The sequence below is a fragment of the Triturus cristatus genome, chromosome 1_2, assembly GCF_964204655.1.
Source record: "Triturus cristatus chromosome 1_2, aTriCri1.1, whole genome shotgun sequence".
In the NCBI taxonomy this organism is placed as follows: domain Eukaryota; kingdom Metazoa; phylum Chordata; class Amphibia; order Caudata; family Salamandridae; genus Triturus; species Triturus cristatus.
Window position 1 is genome coordinate 1,079,170,569 of NC_140580.1, and position 20,561 is coordinate 1,079,191,129.

Below are 20,561 nucleotides of genomic sequence, written 5' to 3' on the forward strand. Positions count from 1 at the left end.
AAAAGCTAGGAAGCCCACCTACATCAAAACCCAACGTCCGAAAGTTTGCTTGGTTGGGGGGTGAAACATATAAACAGGTTGTAACTCAGAGCTGTGTAAAGCATTTCTACCACAGACCCATCACACATCCCCACAAAACAAGGTAAGGAACTTAAAAACAAATGTTTGGGGGGGTCAAGATTAAGGATTTATGTCAGATTTTGGTGAATGGTAACTTTAGTACTCTTTTCACTCTGGTCATCGCGTTCTTTGTCCCCACATCTCCCATCTCTTTGGATGCGTGCCCCCCCTTGGTACATACAAGAGCGTTACATACACACTCCACCTATGCAGGATGCACACCTCCCACATATGCACCTACTGCACACAAATGTGTCAGAGAATATCTCTGATAGTTCTAGCTGTCGTGGCTGCTTTTCACAGGCCGAGCCCTGTGTCATCTGTAAAGACGTGTATCGAATATGAGGGGCACAATCTGCTCTACTGGAAATGCAAAGTTTTCCTCTAACAGGCGGTGCCCATGATCTTCTGGGCATTTACTTAAAACTTAGTTCAGTTTCTGTTTTGTTAATCATCTTAATCAGTCTCTATTACATCTTCAGCATGCATTCAATGTTCCTTTCTATATACCTAATAAACTTGAATATCAGTTGCAATGCCTTCCCTGTGTGTGTGTGTCCCATTTGTGAATGCTTTGTAAGCATACCTGTTTCCCTGACATATTCCATTTGCCCATGTGGAATCCTTACAGCAGATCAACTCATACCTATGTGCTCCATATTACAAATATTGCACAAATCACATATATTTGATCTTTAGCTTCTAGTTAAATATAATGTTAGTGCAGAAACACAGGTCAGAAATGTACTTGCACAAAGTGTATTACGACATTGTTAGGGAGCTCTGGGACAAACTAGAAACAAATATTATTTTTCTCTCATGGGGTGCCTGTGAAGATGAGTGAGAAGGAAAGCTGATGGCAGACACGTGAGCATAGCCTCAAACATAACTGCATGCTAACCACAAGTCAGACTCGTTGCTGACCTCCAGTTTATTAGTGTGTATGTGGCCAGTTGGCCCACATACTGATGCAAGTGGGGGGCAGGGTATTAAGACAACCATGGCACATTTAAGACAGCAGTTCTTTTTTAAACGTGTTTTTACTGTTTGTTTGTTATGTGATTTTCTCTTCAAAATACTGTTGTAATATGTGTTGGTTAAAAGATCATAATTGTCAGTTGCCTTTATCTGCAAACAAATCAATTAACAAAATAAAAACAAACTCTTTCAGGCATAAAAATAATGCAAGAATAATTTCACATGAAGTACAGTAGCGTTATACCTCTAAATGTTTTGTTGTTGGATACCATAGTCTGTGAGCCACCCTACCTAATGACAATTCCCTTGTAAGGTAGTGGATCAATGTCTGGCAAATATTAGTTTGTAGGAGGGTGTATGATTATCGCATGAGGGTGTATTCATGTTATTCTTGCTGTGGTTTGAAAATAGGGACTACATTACTTTAGTTGGTTAGAACAGATTGTGACCTGAGGATTCGGCATATTTCTAGCTCAGTCCTGTCCACAACCACATAATTGCCTCACAGTTCTTTCATCCTCTTTCACTGTTAGGCCCAGTAAGATCTTGTCTCATTCAGCCATTACTACATATCCCTCACTCTGTTGCAGAGATTATTTAATACTGTAAACTCCGTTTCGGCCGATTTGAACAATTCAGATTACCATTTATGGATCTGCGAATGGTAAACCGCTCACCACTGCAATGGTCTGCTCATTGTGCCAAGTGGGAAGGCTAATAAAGAGAAGGAACATAGACTATCAATCACCCATTGTGCCTTGCACCCTATGGTGTGACACGATAGAGTCTCCTAGACATGCAGGGTTGGGGTTTAATCAGTCATTACTGGGTTATGGGCTTGAATATATTTGGTTCAATTAAAAAAAAAAACATTTCTAAAGCTTTCTCAAATACCTGAACAAAATGATCCCATTATTTTTTTGGCGAATGAGCCAGCCGTTTAAAATAAGTAACATTTACTTGTTTCTTTCCAATTGGTTAAGGCTTTCCAGATCGACCCTTGATAAAGTATGACCCTTTCTGAGCTTGGCAAATTCAGATGGGCTAAATATTTGGGTTTGGAATTTGGCAGGCCAATCTGCCCACACTGCCCTTTTCATCGATGAGATGCCCCCAATACCACTTAGCCAAAGAAACAAAAACATAAATCTGATACCATGATCAACCTTATGAGCTGTTCTAGGCCAAATGGGGGTTTTAAGCAATTATCATGTGACCGCATACTGTGAACTGCACCCATGTATGGTGTGGAGACCATGGCGAACTGACTGATCATATCCAAATAGAAATGGGAGTGCACCAGGGATGGCATCAACATTATTCTCTCTTTATATAAATGATGTTAAAAGTTGCCTTAATACTTGCACTGACTCCCCGATAGTAGGTGCTCCTAGGACAATCATGTTATTTGTAGATGATACAGTACTTATTTCCAAAACTCCTAAGGGCGTGCAGTTGCTCTTGGATAAGTTTGTGGAGTTTTCCAATGCACATGATCTAGAGGTAAACCCTCCTAAAACAACATTTTTGGTACTTAACCCGAATAAAACCTTTCGATAGGGGAATATGTTGGGAACCTTTAAACTTGAAAGAGTAACAGATTTTGATTACTTGGGGGTCAAAATTACCCCTAATTTGGATCTGTCCAAACAAATCAACAAAAGTGCACTCCAATTTCAACAGAGCACCTTAAAGGTGCTTAGATTTTTCAAATCTACTTCCTTTAGGTCTCTATCGTAGGCCCTACACATGTATAATGTCCACGCAGTGGTAGGGGCTATCTATGGTTCGGATTTGTGGGAAATAAGAAAACGGCTTAGTTAACATCAGTAGAAAATGATTTTATGAGGGCTTTAGCAAGCATGTCACAGAGAACCCTATCAGTACCCCTGCATTTGGATATGGGTGTAAAATGATTGCCCAAAGTCTGACCTGAGGGTGGTGGTATACTGGAGGAGACTCTAGAGTACTGAATTGCTACTAGAGTACCGGCTAGCCTTAGAAGAGGTTATAGTCCCGGACAGCTTTCATAGGATCTCTTGGCCTAAAAATGATTGTCTTAAAGTGGTTTTCCTTCGAGTTAAGTGAGCTATGGGACAACCGGGGGGAGGTGCTGACTGTTTTGAAAATATTGTTAACAGACAAATATTGGCATCTTGCCCCTGAACATTAATATACCAAAGTGCCACATGGCTCACTTATGGGTGCCTTTTTGGATTTTAAACTGGGATATTATGTTGAACCCTTTTGGACTACATTACCCCTTGTGCCACAAGACTTTGTATATTAAGTTCAGATATAGGATACTCCTAAAAATAGCTTTTGTTCAAAATGGTGCAGTTCACATGCGGTAACTGATGTATTTCCAGCCTGCAAAGGGGAGAAGGAATCTGTGACTTACTTGCTGTTGCAGGTTACTTGTGGTGAAATATTATCTGATAGCGCTGAGAATTCTTAGATCTGACACCAGTGAAGTGATTGTTCATTGCTTAGCAACGTTTTCATAAACTGTATGGATTATGAGAGAAAGATTTCAGCGTTGAGTCAGATTAGCTGGGAAACTTGTCTATATATTTTATTAGGTTTATATATATCTCAACTTAAATGTATTTTTTACTTTGTCAACTCAATTATTTAATTGTTGTAAAGGCAATACATTATATTGTTTTATATGTATAGTTAAAGGGGTTAAACTGTAAATAAACTAAATGTGAAACAACCAATCAAAATATAAATATACAAAGGGAGCATAACTTCCACCCAAGGAAAACAAACCTTCTAGAGACAGAAAAAAGCATACCTCAAAATATATATAGCATACCTCAGAACCCCACATTTATTGTAATTGTAGACCATTTGTTGAAGCCTAAGCACTGTCATCCGAACAAAATGTTATCCCGTTGGACCCCCTGCAGATTATATGTTGTGCTTAATTTCCCCTTTCCAACGTGAACCTGAACTGATTGCACTGTCAGTATCCTTGTTAAATGTGTGCATTAGCCAGTCCTCTACTCTATTTAAAGATAATGTATTTTACTTTATTTTGTTAGCTGGAGACAGAAAGGTATATGAAAGAATATTGGACTACAATAAAATAATTGAAGCACTTTCTCTTCCTCGCACCATCCCGGATACCAATCCTTATCGGTCTAATTCATGTGAGTAACTGCAAGTGCAAATACTGCTATTGTTCTCCATCCTCTTGTTGAATCGTTGATGTTTTATATCTCTCACCCATGAGTAGAGCTCCCACACTGTTAAAAGTTCAGTCACTAACTTTTACAGAGGTTAAGGATTAAATAGAACCATGTTTTCCAGCGTTCTCCTAGGTTTCAACCTTTATAGTGTTCCTGCTGAAGATATTTATTTATGTATCTGAGCTTTAGCTTCCTTGTTCGAATTGTAAAGAACATAGTGTTGGGCTTGCAAAGATTAGATGGAATAAACCTTTGTTTCTTGTTAAATGGGGTATGCTTCATAGATCCATACTATTAAAGGTGAATTATAACAGTGACTAGTGTCAGTAAGACCAGATTTGGTAGCAACCAATTCACAAGTCTGCTCTGTTGATCTGAAGAATGCCATTGTTGGGACCTTGCACGCAACTTAAATGAACCTGATATCTTCAGCCACTGTCCTCTTGTCCAACATGTAATCTTTAACCTTGGTCAAAATGTAATCTTCAACAGGACAGATTAACAGCCACTAGGACATGATACTCTAAAACTACCAAAGTATCAGCTATGTGTGACAAACATCTACAATGCTTGTGTCAAAGTCTTTGCACAAAGCAACTGCCAAACCAAATTTCTTCCAACGTTAAGATTATGTTGTTCCCCTTAACTAGAGGTGTCGCCATATAGAAATGAAAAGAGACAATATTTCCTTGATTAAATGCAAAGATAACACAACCTTTGAGGACCTATCATTTCAATATGCCATACACATTTTATGAACAGATGGATTTGTAATACACATGTTGAACATAATTTTATTTAACTTTATTTTTAATTTATTTTATCTACATGAAACACAGCAGTCATCATTTGAGTATATATATCATGATAATAAGATCTATCCATGAGAAGTTCTATCATCAAACATTCAATGAGCACATACATACGTGTCTGCTCCTCAGACATCAGAGAATTTGATACAGAACCCCCCCCCTCCAATCCCTGGATGTTCACTTTATGGCAGCTATGATGGCTCATTGATCCCCACTCTCTCAGCATTGATGTGTCCTGGGTCAGCACTTGCGTCAGAGTCTGTTGTCGCCCTGGGGTCAGTGTCTAAAAGTGTATTGCTAAGCACCTGGGCTCGCCTGGTGCTTAGAGCATCTTCAATTTGTCATCCCTCCTGCTAAGTCGTTTGTGTCTCCTCCGCTAGGGCCCAATTGGCCTCGTCCTGAGACATCCATGTAATTGCAGTTCTACATCGCGCTAATACCATGGCCAGCTGACCAAACGTATAAGTAATTTTACGGCCCTCTGGGCATTTAAAATTGCCTAGTAAGCAACATTGAGGAGTGAAAACTATGGGCAGACAATGTGGCACATACCATCTCGTCTACTACTTGTTACCAGAAGCTATACACTGCGCCACAGGTCCAAGCCATGTGTATAAAAATGCCCCCCTGGTATTACATCGAGGACATTTATCTGGTTGAGTCCTTGCCATGCGATGGAGATCTTTGGGGTTAAGTATGTCTTTTGCAGAAAATTGTAATGTATCAGTTGAAAGCGGGCATTGCTGGACACTGTCCGTGTTAGTTCACAAATCTGCAGCCAGTTAGCATCTCCCATGGGAGTGTCAAGGTCAATATCCCAGTCCGCATGGGCCCGTAGTGGTGCAACTGCCGTGTCCAGCCATATAGCTTTGTAAAGAACCATAATCCGATGTCTACCGGAGTCATAAGTCCCTAGTTTAATAGTAAGTTGTGGGGCTGCCAGGTAACACAGCCAAGTTTGCTTAGTCATATCTGTTAGAGCCGCGTGTTGTAAGAACTGACTCTAACCTAGTCCAAAGACTGCACAGGCAGTTTCAAATGAAATGAAGGACTCGTCGGGGTACAGGTCTTCCCATTGTTCACATCTCCCGCTCTCTCCATGACTGGAAGGACTTATTGGTCATCATCTGCCTGACTGGTTTTAATATCCAGACTGGGAGTTCCCTATGAAACGGTGTGCATTTTAGCACTGCCACAACAAACCATTGCCACACCCTGGCCGTCTGTCGCACTATATATGGAGTATCCATCAGTAGTTCAGGGAGACAACTTGCGTTCACCATTCCTGCCAGTATTCGTGTCTCCCCAACTAGGGTCAGTGTCCAGCCACAATGCACCGTGTTGCAATTGGGCGGCATAATAATATAGGCCCAGGCGCGGGAGCTCCAAACCACACACCACGTATGGCTTAGTCAATGTGGCTAGAGCTACCCTACTAGGTCCACCTGCCCATAAAAGAGAAACAAGGAGTGAGTCCAGTTGTCGAAATACTTGCGACGGGATGGGGCACAATGTATTCTGTAATATGCATAGACATCTGGGCAGGAGGACCATCTTAGAGATCGTGAGTCTGCCCATCATGGACAAAAGGAGCGTATTTCAGAAGGTCATTAAAGCCTGAGAGAGCCCATATTAAGCTGCAATTGTTGGATTCTGGAATTTGCAACCTGGATACCCATATTCTGGAAAGACACCAGTTCCCAACGCAATCCCAGAGTGTGTAGACGTTCGACCTGTGTCCCAACCGGGGAGGCCAGGGGGAACATCAAAGATTTAGTCTGGTTAATTAGGAGCCCTGATACATCTCCATTTCGTGCAGGAGATAAGTAGGGCTGGCATTGCAGTGTGGGGAGAAAAGATATAGAATAACGCATCATCAGCATACAGCAAGATAATGCGATGCACGTCTCCAAGTTGTATATCGCAAGTGCAAAGTTTTTGTTGTGCTCTGATTTCCAAGGGCTCTATCGCCAAGGCGAACAGGGGTGGAAACAGGGGTGGAAAGAGCGGGCAACCCTGCCGCTCCCATACCCCAATGTCAGCGCCTCTGATCGACTCTGTCCTACACACACCCTAGCTATAGGGTCCGTATACAGCAGCCTTATCCACCCTTGAAGTTGTAATCTGAAACCCACCACCCTCACAACCTCCAATAGACAACCTAATCAACCATATTGAACGCTTTCTTTAGGTCAAAGGAGACCAATGCCATTTCTCCATTTTGGCCCCTCACCTCATGAAGTACATTCACTAGTCTTCTCAGATTCATAACCATGTTTCCGCTCAGGATGAAATCACACTGGTCTTCATGGACCAATGTTGTCATAGAGGAGCTAACTGATTTACCACCAATTTGCACAGTATTTTCACATATGAGTTAATCGTAATTGATGTATATACGCCTGCGCACTCCCTGTTCCTCTGCCTGCCATTCGGGGTGTGTCAAGTCCCGGGCCTGTGTTTCCACCCTACGCAGCTCTGACAGCAGTTGTCTTCGCATGCCATACATCAACTCCATAAATGCACCCCCTACCACAGATGTCAAGGCCTCCCACTCTGTAGCATTATGTGATATGGAGCTCCAGTTAATGTTTAAATAATCAGTCATGGATTGTGACAATGTCTCCCTACCCACTGGATCTGGCAGTACCTACGCAGACATCCTCCAATAATGAACTTCAGGGGGAGGGCTGCCATATTGCATTTCACAACAAACCAGGGAGGGGTCTGAGAGCAAGCGTCCCATATGTGTTTTGTCCATATCTTCCAGTCGCCTGATGCCAGCACTAAGTGTTCTTTCTAACCTACTGACTGGATTATGTGTTGAGTGACATGTGTAGGATCTTTGGGTTGGGTTTCTCTCTCTAAGCATCTATGAAACCCAAGTTTTGCATGACCTCCTTAAGTGCTGCAGTCATGAGGGCTTTTGTATTCGCTTCGGGGGGTGTTCTGTCTATGTCACCGTCCAGTTAAAGTCACCCTGCATTCCCAGGTCTTGCATGTACAAGAAAAAAGTTGGGTCATCAATATTAGGGGCATAGGTATTAAGGAGCATGATCGCTTAATTATCTAGGGAACCTCGTAAAAGCACAAATCTCTCTATGACATCTGATTCCATGTAGGTCAATGAGAAACGCAAACATGGGGCCACCCATATCGGCGGACCTCTGACGTAGGTGGAGGATGAGGAATGGTATACCTGACCCACCACTTTTCTGCCAGTCTGGCTGCCCCTGCATCGTCCAAATGTGTTTCCTGAAGGTGCGCGATAATAATCTATGTCCAATCCCCTGACGTTCCACGACCGGATTCTATAACTACTCCCCCATTGCCCACAGTACACAACAGTGCCTTCATCTCATGCATTTTGACTGAACTTCATACTGCCATTCAACCAAAACCCTTAACTAAATAACCGAAACAACAAAATCCTCCCCACCCACCCTTTGGCATACATGGCTCAACTTGCAGACTCTCTACGCCTACTCACTATATGTGCCAGGACCTGCACAGCATCCCTATTCGTCCAACTGGGATGGTCGCTACCATCCTGCCTACAAACCCACGGCCAGCATTTCAAATTGTACCCCCTAACCCATTTTCTGCCTGCCATGTATGGCAGTTATTAACTGAGCATTTTTCCTGGTTAAAAGTTCACCTGATCGGGCATCATCCTCAGCAGTGCCCATCTTGAATTATATACCAGTGTCTCCAGCGTAAGTCAGCTCGCTCATGTCCTTAAGTTAGTCACCAACGCCCTGCCCACCAAGAGCCACTGTTCACCACCCTCCCACGATCCAATGGAACAAATGGCAAAGTTCTCACAATTCTCCAATCTCCAGTGCCGCAGCCGCCATGGTGTTGGGTACAAAGTCCACTTGAGTGTCCGCAGTCTCTTCTAGAGCCCCGGGATCAAGTGCCTGTATGTCTGTGCTCGCCCCAAGGTTGTGCTCCACTGAGCTCTGCAATTGCATCATCCCTTCATCATTACTCTCTAGGGTCCCAGTGGAACTGTATTAGGGTCCTCAGCTGGAGGGAGGTAACTTTGTCGCACACCCCCACTGAAGCAGGAACCACGGGTAAATCTTTGATAGTATCTGGTCGTGGAGAAGTTGTCACGTCGCTCATCTCCAATCATTCCCAGCCCTCCTCTAAATGATCAAAAAGATGCGCCTTCCCTTGGAACAGAACTTTGAGCTGCGCTGGGTACGACAACATATACTGCAGATGTAGGGCCCTCAGTCTTTGTTTTGTTGCTTAAAAGGATTTCCGCCGACCTTGCACCTGCTTCGTGTAGTCTGGGTAGATAGCTATGCGGCTGTTACCAAAGTGCGGGACCTGTTGTTCCCGGGCTGCACATAGTATACACTCTCTGTCCCTGTAGTTGAGGACATTGGCAATAAGGGCTCTGGGGTCGCACCTGTCGGTAGAGGGGGAACCAGGGCACTTTGGGCTCTCTCCACAACAAAGAATTGCAATAGTCCTAGTGGCTGCAGCTCTGTGTGCACCAAGTTCTCCAGGAATTGTTCCGCCACTGCACCCTCGACTTTCTCCGGAAATCCCAGCACGCAGATTTTTTCCAGCAGGAGCGACCCTCTGCATCCTCCACATGGTGCTCCAATGCTACAGTAGCCGTGGTCATTTGGGCCATCCGCTGTTTTAGGGCTGTAACTTAGCTCTGTGATATTACACTTGGCAGTCTCCACCTTGTTTACCACCTTCCTCAAGTCCACATGCAGGAGATTAACGTCAATGGACACTGCTTGTGTCTTAGTTTCTAAAGCCGTTCAGGAGCTATGGATAGCAGCCAGTAGTTCATCTCGAGACAGCTCAAGACTCCCCTCAGGTTGGCCCTCCAAAGCATCTTCTTCTCCTTGTCGTGTAAGTCTCTGAGTCATTTGGTGGCAGTGCTATATTAGGCATACTTTTGCATCCTCTGAAAATCAAGAGCATTTGAAGCCTCTAAAGTTTTGTTTTCTATCACTAAGTAATAAAGAGAGCATAGCTGCTAGTAGATTTTTGCTTAGCATAGGTTACATTACTGCAACTCTGTGGGAGAGAATGTAAAATGTTTCTTAGCAGTAACTTGCCTTGCCCCGCCCCCTATTGAACCACTGGTGATCACCAATAAGAGCAATGTTTATAGCAACATTCCTGAAGCTTGGCATCTTAGATACACTGTCATTAGAGTTTAGTGCTATGGTATGCATGGTAGTGTATTGACCAAGAATGTTAATGGCAATTTAAGCTTACTGATCTGCCTTGGTAGAGGAGTCTGTGAGAACTATTTTAGCAGTCTTCCAGCTTTTCAGCTCTTATTGTATCCATTACAGTCCCACTGAACACCTGAAATTCTAGCCTTGCACCCCAATACAAAAAATGGTGTAAGAATTATAACTCTGACTAGCCCCCTTCTGGAAACAATGAATTTTTATATCTATACCTTATGCCCTCTTGTGTCTCTTCAGCTGATGTAACAACGCGATTTGATGAAGTCTTTTGGTTTGGGGACTTCAATTTCCGGTTAAACAAGGACCGTCTGGGAGTAAATGCAATCATCGAGTGCTGCCTAGAAACTGATGTGTCTCAGCTGCTGCAATATGATCAACTTATTCAAGAAATGAGGCAAGGTGAGTGAGCAGATTGGTGGCAATGGTCCTGATCACTTTGTACTGCTGCCTAATCAGAGGTTGAGTTACAATGAGACCAGTCAGGAGATCCTTTCTTTTCAATTCTTTCATGGCTGATTGTTCCTAAAACATCATTGAAGCGTAAGGGAAAAGGAGACAGACATGCAGTTAATGCAGAGAAGTTCACCTACAGAATAGCTGAAAATATACTTGCTCCTTTGTTGGAGTCAGCGTACACTAGCTTCAAGCCTTATACCTTCAGCCACTCCACAGGCTCAGTTATTTTGGCTGCACTGGTGTGGATCACTACCATAGTATATTTTACCAACTAAGAATGGAGGTCACTTAAGCCACATGTAGAATGGGGTTATTTTTGTTATAGAATTAGGTGATAGCTTTAAAGAGGTGAAGTAAAATGTGATGCCATACTGCTTAGACATAAAGCTAGTGATTTGGACATTACGTTTGGCTCACTGCTGCTTAAAGCACACTACGTAGGTTTCCAAAGTCCAATCAGTAGGGCAAAAGCAATGTAAGGTTTAAAATATGCATTTCAAAGTAAGCATCCCTTTAGAGATGTGTAGTACCAGGTTTGAACATAAGAAACCCACTAAGCTTTCTATTCCTCTAATGTTAATACAATGAACACCACGAAGAAGGGTAACAATACACATGTTGCGTGCAACAGGAAACTTCGTCGCAGCGCATGAGTACTATACAATACAAATGTCATGAAATCCACATACAATAAAATCAAACTGGGAACCATTAATATAGTCTGTGGCTCTGGCTCTTATTGACGATTGTTGGAAGCCACTGCACTACATGTACCCACAACAACTTCAAAGCACTGTTTTTTATATAATTTGTCTTTGTTACGTAATGAGGGTCATGCAGTCCTGTACTATTTGAAAAAAGCCCACTGCTTCTGTCACATATCTGGAAAATATGTCTGAGACCCTAGATACATGTTGCAGAGACTTCAGGATGTGAGATGTGACATATATAGTTAAATAGCAGTAATTAAAACTTAGATTTCTTTAGGCCTTGGTCATTTATTGTAACATTGTTCCCCATTCCTTGTCTGACCGTTGTTTCTGTAAGTCCACCCCCATCTAGCTTTCAGTGTTCTCATGTATGCCCAGACAGTAACCCTTATTCTCCAGTATTTGGGGTGTCTTTCATAGATTCACATGCCTGAATCATTCCCCGTCGTCGGAGTGGGAGTCCCACGGTACATAGAAAAGCAATAATCATGCACATAATAACCAAAAACCTTCGTAACCTGAAACCAGGAAGTAAAGTAGCCTAAGCTACAAGGAAAAAACTTCCACACCTATGACTATCACAGTCATTATGTCCAGTCCAAACTGCAGCCAATCAGGCGACAGCACCCACCAGAATGTTCTCCTCAGAGGCTCAGGCTCTCAGATTTTCTCGCACAGGAGTGAGCCAATACATAATAGCCTAAAAGCCTCTGAGGGGAGGTGGGCGGGTTGCATGTGAATCTATGAAAGACACCAATACTGGAGAACCACAGATTACAGGTAAGTAACTATTGTTCTTCTCCACTATTTGTGGTGTCTTTCATAGATTCACATGCCTGAATCAGAGTAGATAGCAGTACGTAACCTCATGCTCATAAGACGCTGTTTTTGTATTACAGCCAAAATACATTATCAAACGGTATATCTGCAGAGAAATACATGTGTGCTTCAACATATGCAGAACAATTTCAAGATATAGAAAGAGTATGGAAAAAAGCGTCTTATATAAAGCATAGTGGAGATGGGAGAACAGAGGCTCACCTTATTTGAAAAGATTGCGCAGAACAGCTTGTCCCACTGATGCATCTGCATCACTTGCAGCTTCCAAACAGTAGTGACTGGTAAAAGTGTGCCTGTTGGACCATGTTGCCGCTTTACAGGTCTGGTGAAGAGGCACACCGGCGAAAAGAGCTGTGGATGAAGAGATTGCTCTTGTAGAGTGCGCTCTTGGGGTCGCTTGCAATGGTCTTCCCGCTTGATCATGGCATAAGCAAATTGCAGCAGAGATCCAACGAGCAATGGTTGGTTTTGAGACCGAATGTCCTTGGCGTGGTTTGCCATATGCCACAAAGAGTTGGTCCGATTTGCGTATTGTTGCTGTCCGTTGTAAGTAGAACTTGAGACATCTTTTGATGGCAAGGGAATGCAAAGCTTTTTCTGCAGTTGTGAGCGGATTTGGGGAAAAAGTTTTTAAAATTATAGGTTCATTAAGATGGAAATCCGTCGGGACCTTTGGCATGAATTTTGGGTTAGTGCGCAGCACTACAGATTTGGATGTAAATTGTAGAAAAGGTGGATGAATAGTGAACGCTTGGAGGTCATTAACTCTTCTGGTTGATGTCAAAGCCAGCAATAAGGAAACCTTCCAAGAAAGGAACTTTAAATCCACTTTGTGAATGGGTTCGAAAGGGTGCCGCATTAGTTGTGTAAGTACTATATTAAGGTGCCAAGAAGGAGGTGGACGCCGGATAGGAGGGAACATCCGGAACAACCCCTTAAAAAATTGTTGAATGTCTCTATTGGAATAAAGAGAGTTAACACCATCCTGCCGAAACATTGAAATCGCAGCCAAGAACACCTTCAGAGTAGAATGGGAGAGACCGGACCTTGCCAACTGTAGAAAGAATGGCATAATTTGTTCTGGTCTTGCATGAATAGGGTGGAGATTGGCAGACTGACACCACATGCAAAATCTCTTCCACTTTAGTTTGTAAGTTTGGTTTCAGGCTACCAAGGTTTTTGGTTATTATGTGCATGATTATTGCGTTTCTATGTACCGTGGGACTCCCACTCCGACGACTGGTAATGATTCAGGCATGTGAATCTATGAAAGACCCAATACTGGAGAACCACAGATTACAGGTAAGTAACTATTGTTCTTATCTTACCTTCTTGGCACCTCCCAGCGAAAGTAAAGTTTGGAGAACCTTGTAAGTAGATGGGTTCAGTGGTTTCACAATCTCAGGTTCGTTTTATAGCTTTGGAGTGAAGCATGCATCATAAATTTGACCTACATGCATTAAAACTTTCTCTAAGGCATCTTATTGCTGTTCTGTTTCCACTTCGGCAACAAGACTGGGGGAAACACCGGAGGGAAAGTTGGGTGTGTATGGTTCTTTTGTGTGCTTCTTACTCAGGCACCTAATCCAACCACACTGTTGCATTTCAGGGGTAAAACCTGACCGCACTTGCTACTTTTCCTTAGACAAGCAGGTATGCCAACTTACCATTCAGCGTGGGGAAATCGGTGTCTACTAAATCTCTGCTGAACTTACCCAGAGGATGTTCACACTTGCAACAGTAATAAAATAATAACTGGGTTCCCTTTACCCCAGTAGAACACATAAAAGAATAACTGAGCATCGTTTGTAAGGCTTTATTCGAGGCCAATGTAATGTAGATGTAAAACTATTATAGAAGATACTAAACTAAATGTAATGATTATGGGTGAAAAAAACATACATATTATGAACACAGACAACATAATACATTAAATGATTTCCATTTGCAATAAATCCTTGCTAATGATAGTTATTTGCCATCTTGAGGAATTGTGAGATGTTGGCCTGGTATATGCTGTTCACTAATTATAGTGGGCACCTTGCACCAGTCCAAGCAACCCTTATGGTGTTGAAAGAGGTCAAAGATAACCCTAAAAAGCTATCCAATTCCTCAATACGGCCATGATCGTGGCCAGAAGAGATTTTGCTGCTAACTGGAAGAATCCAGACCCACCTAGCATAACAAAGTGGCGTAGGGGAGTGGACTTCAGTGTGGCACAGGAGAGTCCCCTGTATGAAGCCAGGGGATGCCCAGCTAAACATTGCAGGGTTTGGGGCAAATGGCTGGGCCAGATAGAAAAAGTGTGTTTTACTATGCTAACAGTATATATTGTATGTGGCCTCAGGGATTCACGATCTACAAAGTGCATAACATCCAAAGATAAAATGTAGTGTTGTTCTATCATTACTGTAATGTGCTATACTATGATTATCACTGGTGTATTCTTGTTAAAAACCCAATAAAATGTAATATAAAAAGAAAACTATCTAAGTGGTAGCTGTGGAGAGCAGCCTTCAGACTTACTCTTGAAGGAATGTTAAGGAGCTTGTTTTACCTGAATACAACCTTATAGTATTGGTTAAATGAAAGGAGAACCACCCAGTAGTTATAAAAATATGTATGTTCGAGGCATATGAGCTGCAGATCACACACTAAGCATAGATCGCCATCTGGAGTTGGGCCCGGATGTTTGCACTTGTTTTTGTCTTGGAAAAGTCTTTGGAAGTCACGAGATAGGTTACTCCTCCTTTGGATGATAGTGCGCATGGGCATCGGCTCCATCTTCAGATTGTTTTTTTCCGCCATTGGGCTCGGATGTGTTTTTCACGCTCCAGTTCAGAACGGTCACCGATTCCACTCTCGACGCGCAATCATTCACCCTTCTCCGGTATTGTTTTCGATTGCGATCCCTAGTCGTCGCGCATCACTTCAACATTGAAGTCCTCGATTCCGGTCGTCGACGAAGGCCTTCAGGCATACATGGGCCTTGGTATCTGGCTCATGGAAAGGACGCCATTCAAGAAATGTCCTCAAAGTGCATCGAAATTTCCCCACACCGATCTGCATGAGGTGTGCAACCTCTGCTTGTCTCCGGAGCACGAGGCCAGAGACTGTGCGGCTTGTGCCTCTTTCCACTCCAAGAAGATCATTCGAGATCGTCGAGCCAGGAGAACAATGGCTCGCTCGTCAGCACCCATCCCCGATGACATCTTCCAGGAGGATGTCGATGTACCAGAACAGGAGCGACTCCAAGAAGGCCTCGTCAGCGCCTCCGAAGCCGATGACTCTGACCTCAAGGACATCACTCCTGGGCAGCGGGTCGTAAGTAAAGACGTCGACCCCGACCCACTACCTACACCATCGAAAAAGGCTTCGGTCACACCTTCACCTTCGGGTTCAGGTGCACTCCAAGAGACTGCTTACCATGCCCCGTCCTCGGGCCCGGCGAAGAAGCTTACTAAGCCTTCAGGCGTCTCGGGCTTCGAGTCAGTCTACCATCGGCACCGAGCGGTCACCGGCATCGAAAAAGAAACCGCCCTCCTCCTCCTTGTCGATCACTGCCTTCACATCCAAGCACTCGGCACCGAAACCTACAGGCACCGTTCCATCGACTCAGAAAAAACACTTGGATCCGAGCAAAAAGCCGATCTCTAAAGCTTCCGATTCACACCCTTCGGAACTGAAAAAAGCCTCGGAACCGAAAAAAACACCCAGTTCCACAAACGGCCACAGAGACTAAAACATCACAGTTCCAAGCCAAAGGACCACAAAACCGTTCCAGAGTCTGTGCCGCGCAAGTCTTCCAAACCGAAACGGTCGGCGCCGAAAGACCAGCCTATATCAGAAGAGCTATTTAGAACAGACCCTAAACAGAGAACTCTTCTGAAAGACCCTAAAACTGGTCAGCTGACTTTGAGTACAAAGAAGAGACCATTGGATACGCCTGCACCGGCTCCACCACCTAAAAAAAGGGACATTGCCACATTTCCCCTCAGGGTCCCTCCCCCACCTCCTCCCCCTCCTCCTCCCCCACCACACCATTCTCCCACACCATATCCTCCACCAATGGATGATGATGATGACACCTCTGATGACACAGGAGGGGGTGCGGATGATGAGCCACTAGGGGGCCCACCTTATTCCCCTGACCCCTGGGACGATTACAGTACACCAGATGTCCCTAATGTACCACAGGATTACATCTACCCCTCCAGGCCTTCCCCTCCGGAGGACACAATGGGTTTTCATTAGCTTCTCCACAGAGCTGCCCCATACCACGGGGTTGACTTACATACTGACCCTGTGGAAGACGATTTCCTTATGGACACCTTTGATAACCCACAAAGGTCCACCACTATTCTGCCCATGCTAAAAGAAGTTACCAAGCATGCACCTGAGGTATTTAAAGATCCTGTCAGGGCTAGGGATATTAACCCCAGGATCGAGAAAAAATACAAGACTGCCCCAGCAGACGCAGCTTACATTATGGGCCCCATACCACTAGACTCCCTTGTAGTCTCCAATGCTAGAAAGAGGGCCAACTCTTAGACATCAGGGGACACTCCACCCCCCGATAAAGAGTCAAAACTCTTAGACGCCTCTGGTAAAAGAACCGATTCACAGGCAGCTAACATATGGCGTATCGCCAACACTCAAGCACTGTTAGCCAGGTACAATAGGGCACATTATGACCAGCTTGAAACCCTATTGCAACACCTCCCGGACAAATATAAGGACAAAGCCAATCACCTTATACAGGAGGGGAAACTCATCACCAACACCTCCATTCGTTGTGTGCTGGACGTGGCCGATACCGCCTCCAGAGCTGTCAACACAAGTGTTCTCCCGCGTAGACATGCCTGGCTACGCATTTCAGGTTTCAAACCTGAAGTACAAAGTTCCATCTTAAACCAACCATTCGATCAGGAACACCTGTTTGGCCCTAATGTTGATTCATCCCTTGAAAAGATGAAGAAGGACACGGACACAGCTAAATCAATGGGAGCTTTGCAATCGCAAGCTCCCAGACATTCCTTTCGCTGTCCCTCTTACAAGGGCACCTCCAGAGGCTACTCTTCTGACAACCCCTCCACCTCTTATAAGACTCCCACCCAGTCTACATTCCCCAGAGGTTACCACAGAGGAGGCTACAGAGGCAACAATAACAAAGGTAGAGGCAAGACCAACAACACCCGCTCTGCCTCCACCCCTACCCAATGACTTCCCACCGTTCCCCCGACCCATTCCACTCCGGTCCTGGGAAGATTACAACAGTTCCTGCCTGTTTGGACCAACATCACCACAGACAGGTGGGTGAGACAAATCATTCAATCTGGTTACTGTCTAGAACTCACCTCTACCCCCCCCAAACATACCACCCAAACAGCGCCCAATATCGTTAGAACATTTATCACTGCTCAAGCAGGAAGTCATCTCCCTCCTACAAAAGAGTGCAATAGAACCAGTTCCCCTGCACCAACAAAACACAGGAATTTACTCTCTGTATTTTTTCATACCAAAAAAGGACGGCTCTCTGAGACCTATTCTGGACCTAATATCCCTAAACCTCTACATACAGTCAGACCATTTTCACATGGTCACACTTCAGCAGGTCCTTCCTCTTCTTTCACAAGGCGGCTTCCTTGCCACTCTAGATCTCAAGGACGCCTACTTCCATATTCCCATTCACACATCTCACAGGAAATATTTCAGGTTCGTAGTGGACGGTCAACACTACCAATTCAAAGTACTCCCTTTCGGAGTCACCACAGCACCCCGGGTATTCACCAAGTGCCTAGCGGTAGTGGCAGCTCATCAAAGAAGACCGCACATTCACATCTTCCCATATCTAGACGACTGGCTCATAAAAGCCAGCTCATACAGTCAGTGTGTACACCACACTCACGCCACTATTCAACTACTCAACGACTTGGGGTTTACAGTAAACCATGCAGTCTCATCTACAACTGTCCCACATACAACAGTACCTAGGTGCCACAGTAGACACCTCAAAAGCACTCGCTTATCCCAGTTCAGCCGGGATAGCAAGCATGCAAACCCTCATAACCAAATTTCTGCCTCAACACTCTCTTCCAGCTCGAGTGTTCATGCAACTCATAGGGATGATGGCCTCTTGCATATCCATAGTGCTTCACGCAAGACTCCAAATGCGTCCTCTCCAAGAGTGCCTAGCACGCCAATGGAACCAGGCTCAAGGTCAGTTAACAGATCTGGTGTTGGTTAGACGGTCGCACTCATCGCTCTCTGCTGTGGTGGAAAACCAAAAACCTTTCCAAACGGCGCCCGTTCCTAGAGCCAGTTCCACAGATTGTCCTGACAGCGGACGCATCGCTCTCCGGCTAGGGAGCTCATCTTTTACATCACACTATGCAGGGCAGGTGGACTCCTCAACAGAAATTACTCCACATCAACCATTTGGAGTTACTAGCCATATTCCTAGACCTAAAGGCATTCCAGAAGCAAATATCAGGCAAGGGTGTCCTAGTCCGCACGGACAACATGACAGCCATGTACTACATACAGAAACAAGGCGGGATACATTCTCTACAACTCTCTCATCTAGCACAAAGCATATGGAGATGGGCTATACCGCAGAACATTTTTCTCCTAGCCCAACATGTCCCGGAAGTCCAAAACAACATAGCCGATCTGTTAAGCCGTCAAACGCAACAGATTCACTTGTGGGAACTTCATCCGCATGTTCTTCAATCATTTTTTTCAAATGTGGGGCCAACCACACATAGACCTCTTCGCCACACACGAAAACGCCAAATGCCCAAGCTTTGCCACCAGATTCCCACACCCATTGTCCAAAGGCAATGCGATATGGATGAATTGGTCAGGCAGATTTACGTACGCTTTTCCGCCTCTCCCACTCATTCCATTGGTGGTGCGAAAGCTACAGCAACACTCACTGACTCTCATTCTAGTTGCTCCAAAGTGGGCCAGACAACCGTGGTACACCACATTACTGGAACTCTCTGTGGTTCCGCACCAAAAACTGCACCTCTCCCCACTCCTCTTAACCCAGAACCGTAGAGAGATCAGATACCCAGACCCAGCTCAGCTCAACCTTGTGATCTGGCTCCTGAGGTCTTAGAATTCGGTTACCTTAACCTTCCCCCTGACTGTATGAACATTATTAAAGAGGCTAGACATGCAGCCAAGTGGAAAAGATTAGTTATATATTGTCATAACAACACCATCAATCCCCTAGACGTGTCTATCCAACACATCATAGGTTACCTACTACATCTCCTAAGGTGTAACTTGGCTTATACATCTATCTGGTTGCACCTCGCTGCCATAGCGGACTATTTACAAAAAAGGCAACACTTATCGCTCTTCAGAGTACCTGCCATCAAAGCATTTATGGAAGGCCTCAAAAGAATAATTCCTCCCAGAGTACCACCCTCACCTGTGTGGAATTTAAACATAGTTCTCACAAGACTAATGGGTCCTCCATTTGAACCTCTACATAAATGTGAGCTACAATTTTTAACATGTAAAGTTGCATTTTGTAGTGGCCATCACTTCTCTTAGAAGAGTTAGTGAACTCCAAGCACTAACCATTCAGGAACCTTTCTTACAAATACATCATAATAAGGTTGTTCTCCGAACTAATCCTAAATTCCTCCCTAAGGTTATTTCTCCCTTCCACCTCAATCAATCTGTAGAGTTGCCAGTGTTCTTCTCGCAACCACAAACAGTCGCAGAAAGGCCTCTTCACACTCTAGATGTCAAAAGAGCACTGCTTTATTACATCGAGAGAAGAAAACCTTTTCGCAAGACAAAACAACTTTTTGTATCCTTCTCACCACCACATAAAGGCAACCCCATATCAAAATCAGGGATAACAAGGTGGATTGTCAAATGCATACAGATTTGCTATCACAAAGCAAAACTAACATTATCAGTTCCCCCTAAAGCCCACTCTACTCGAAAGATAGGGGCTTCAATGGCATTTTTAGGGAACATTCCTTTACATGACATCTGCAAAGCAGCTACATGGTCTACACCGCACACATTCACAAAACACTATTGTGTAGATGTGCAAACAAAACAGCAGGCTAGTGTGGGCCAGGCTGTACTCAAAACATTATTTCAAACCACTGCAACAGATACTGGTGGTCGCCGCTAAGGAGGGGTACTGCTATCCAATCTATGCGTAGTGTGTGATCTGCAGCTCATTTG

The 20,561-nt window shown here is 44.2% G+C and overlaps 1 protein-coding gene across 5 annotated transcripts in view; it reads left to right on the forward strand.

Moving 5' to 3' along the window:
- INPP5E (inositol polyphosphate-5-phosphatase E) overlaps nt 1-20,561 on the forward strand; it is a 303,275-nt gene that overhangs the window by 176,024 nt on the left and 106,690 nt on the right. For all 5 annotated transcript variants that reach the window (XM_085613085.1, XM_085613094.1, XM_085613065.1 and 2 more), the window contains exons 7-8: nt 4,149-4,256; nt 10,576-10,737. In XM_085613085.1, coding sequence (XP_085469211.1) covers nt 4,149-4,256; nt 10,576-10,737 — 270 coding nt within the window. The remainder of the gene's footprint in view (nt 1-4,148; nt 4,257-10,575; nt 10,738-20,561) is intronic.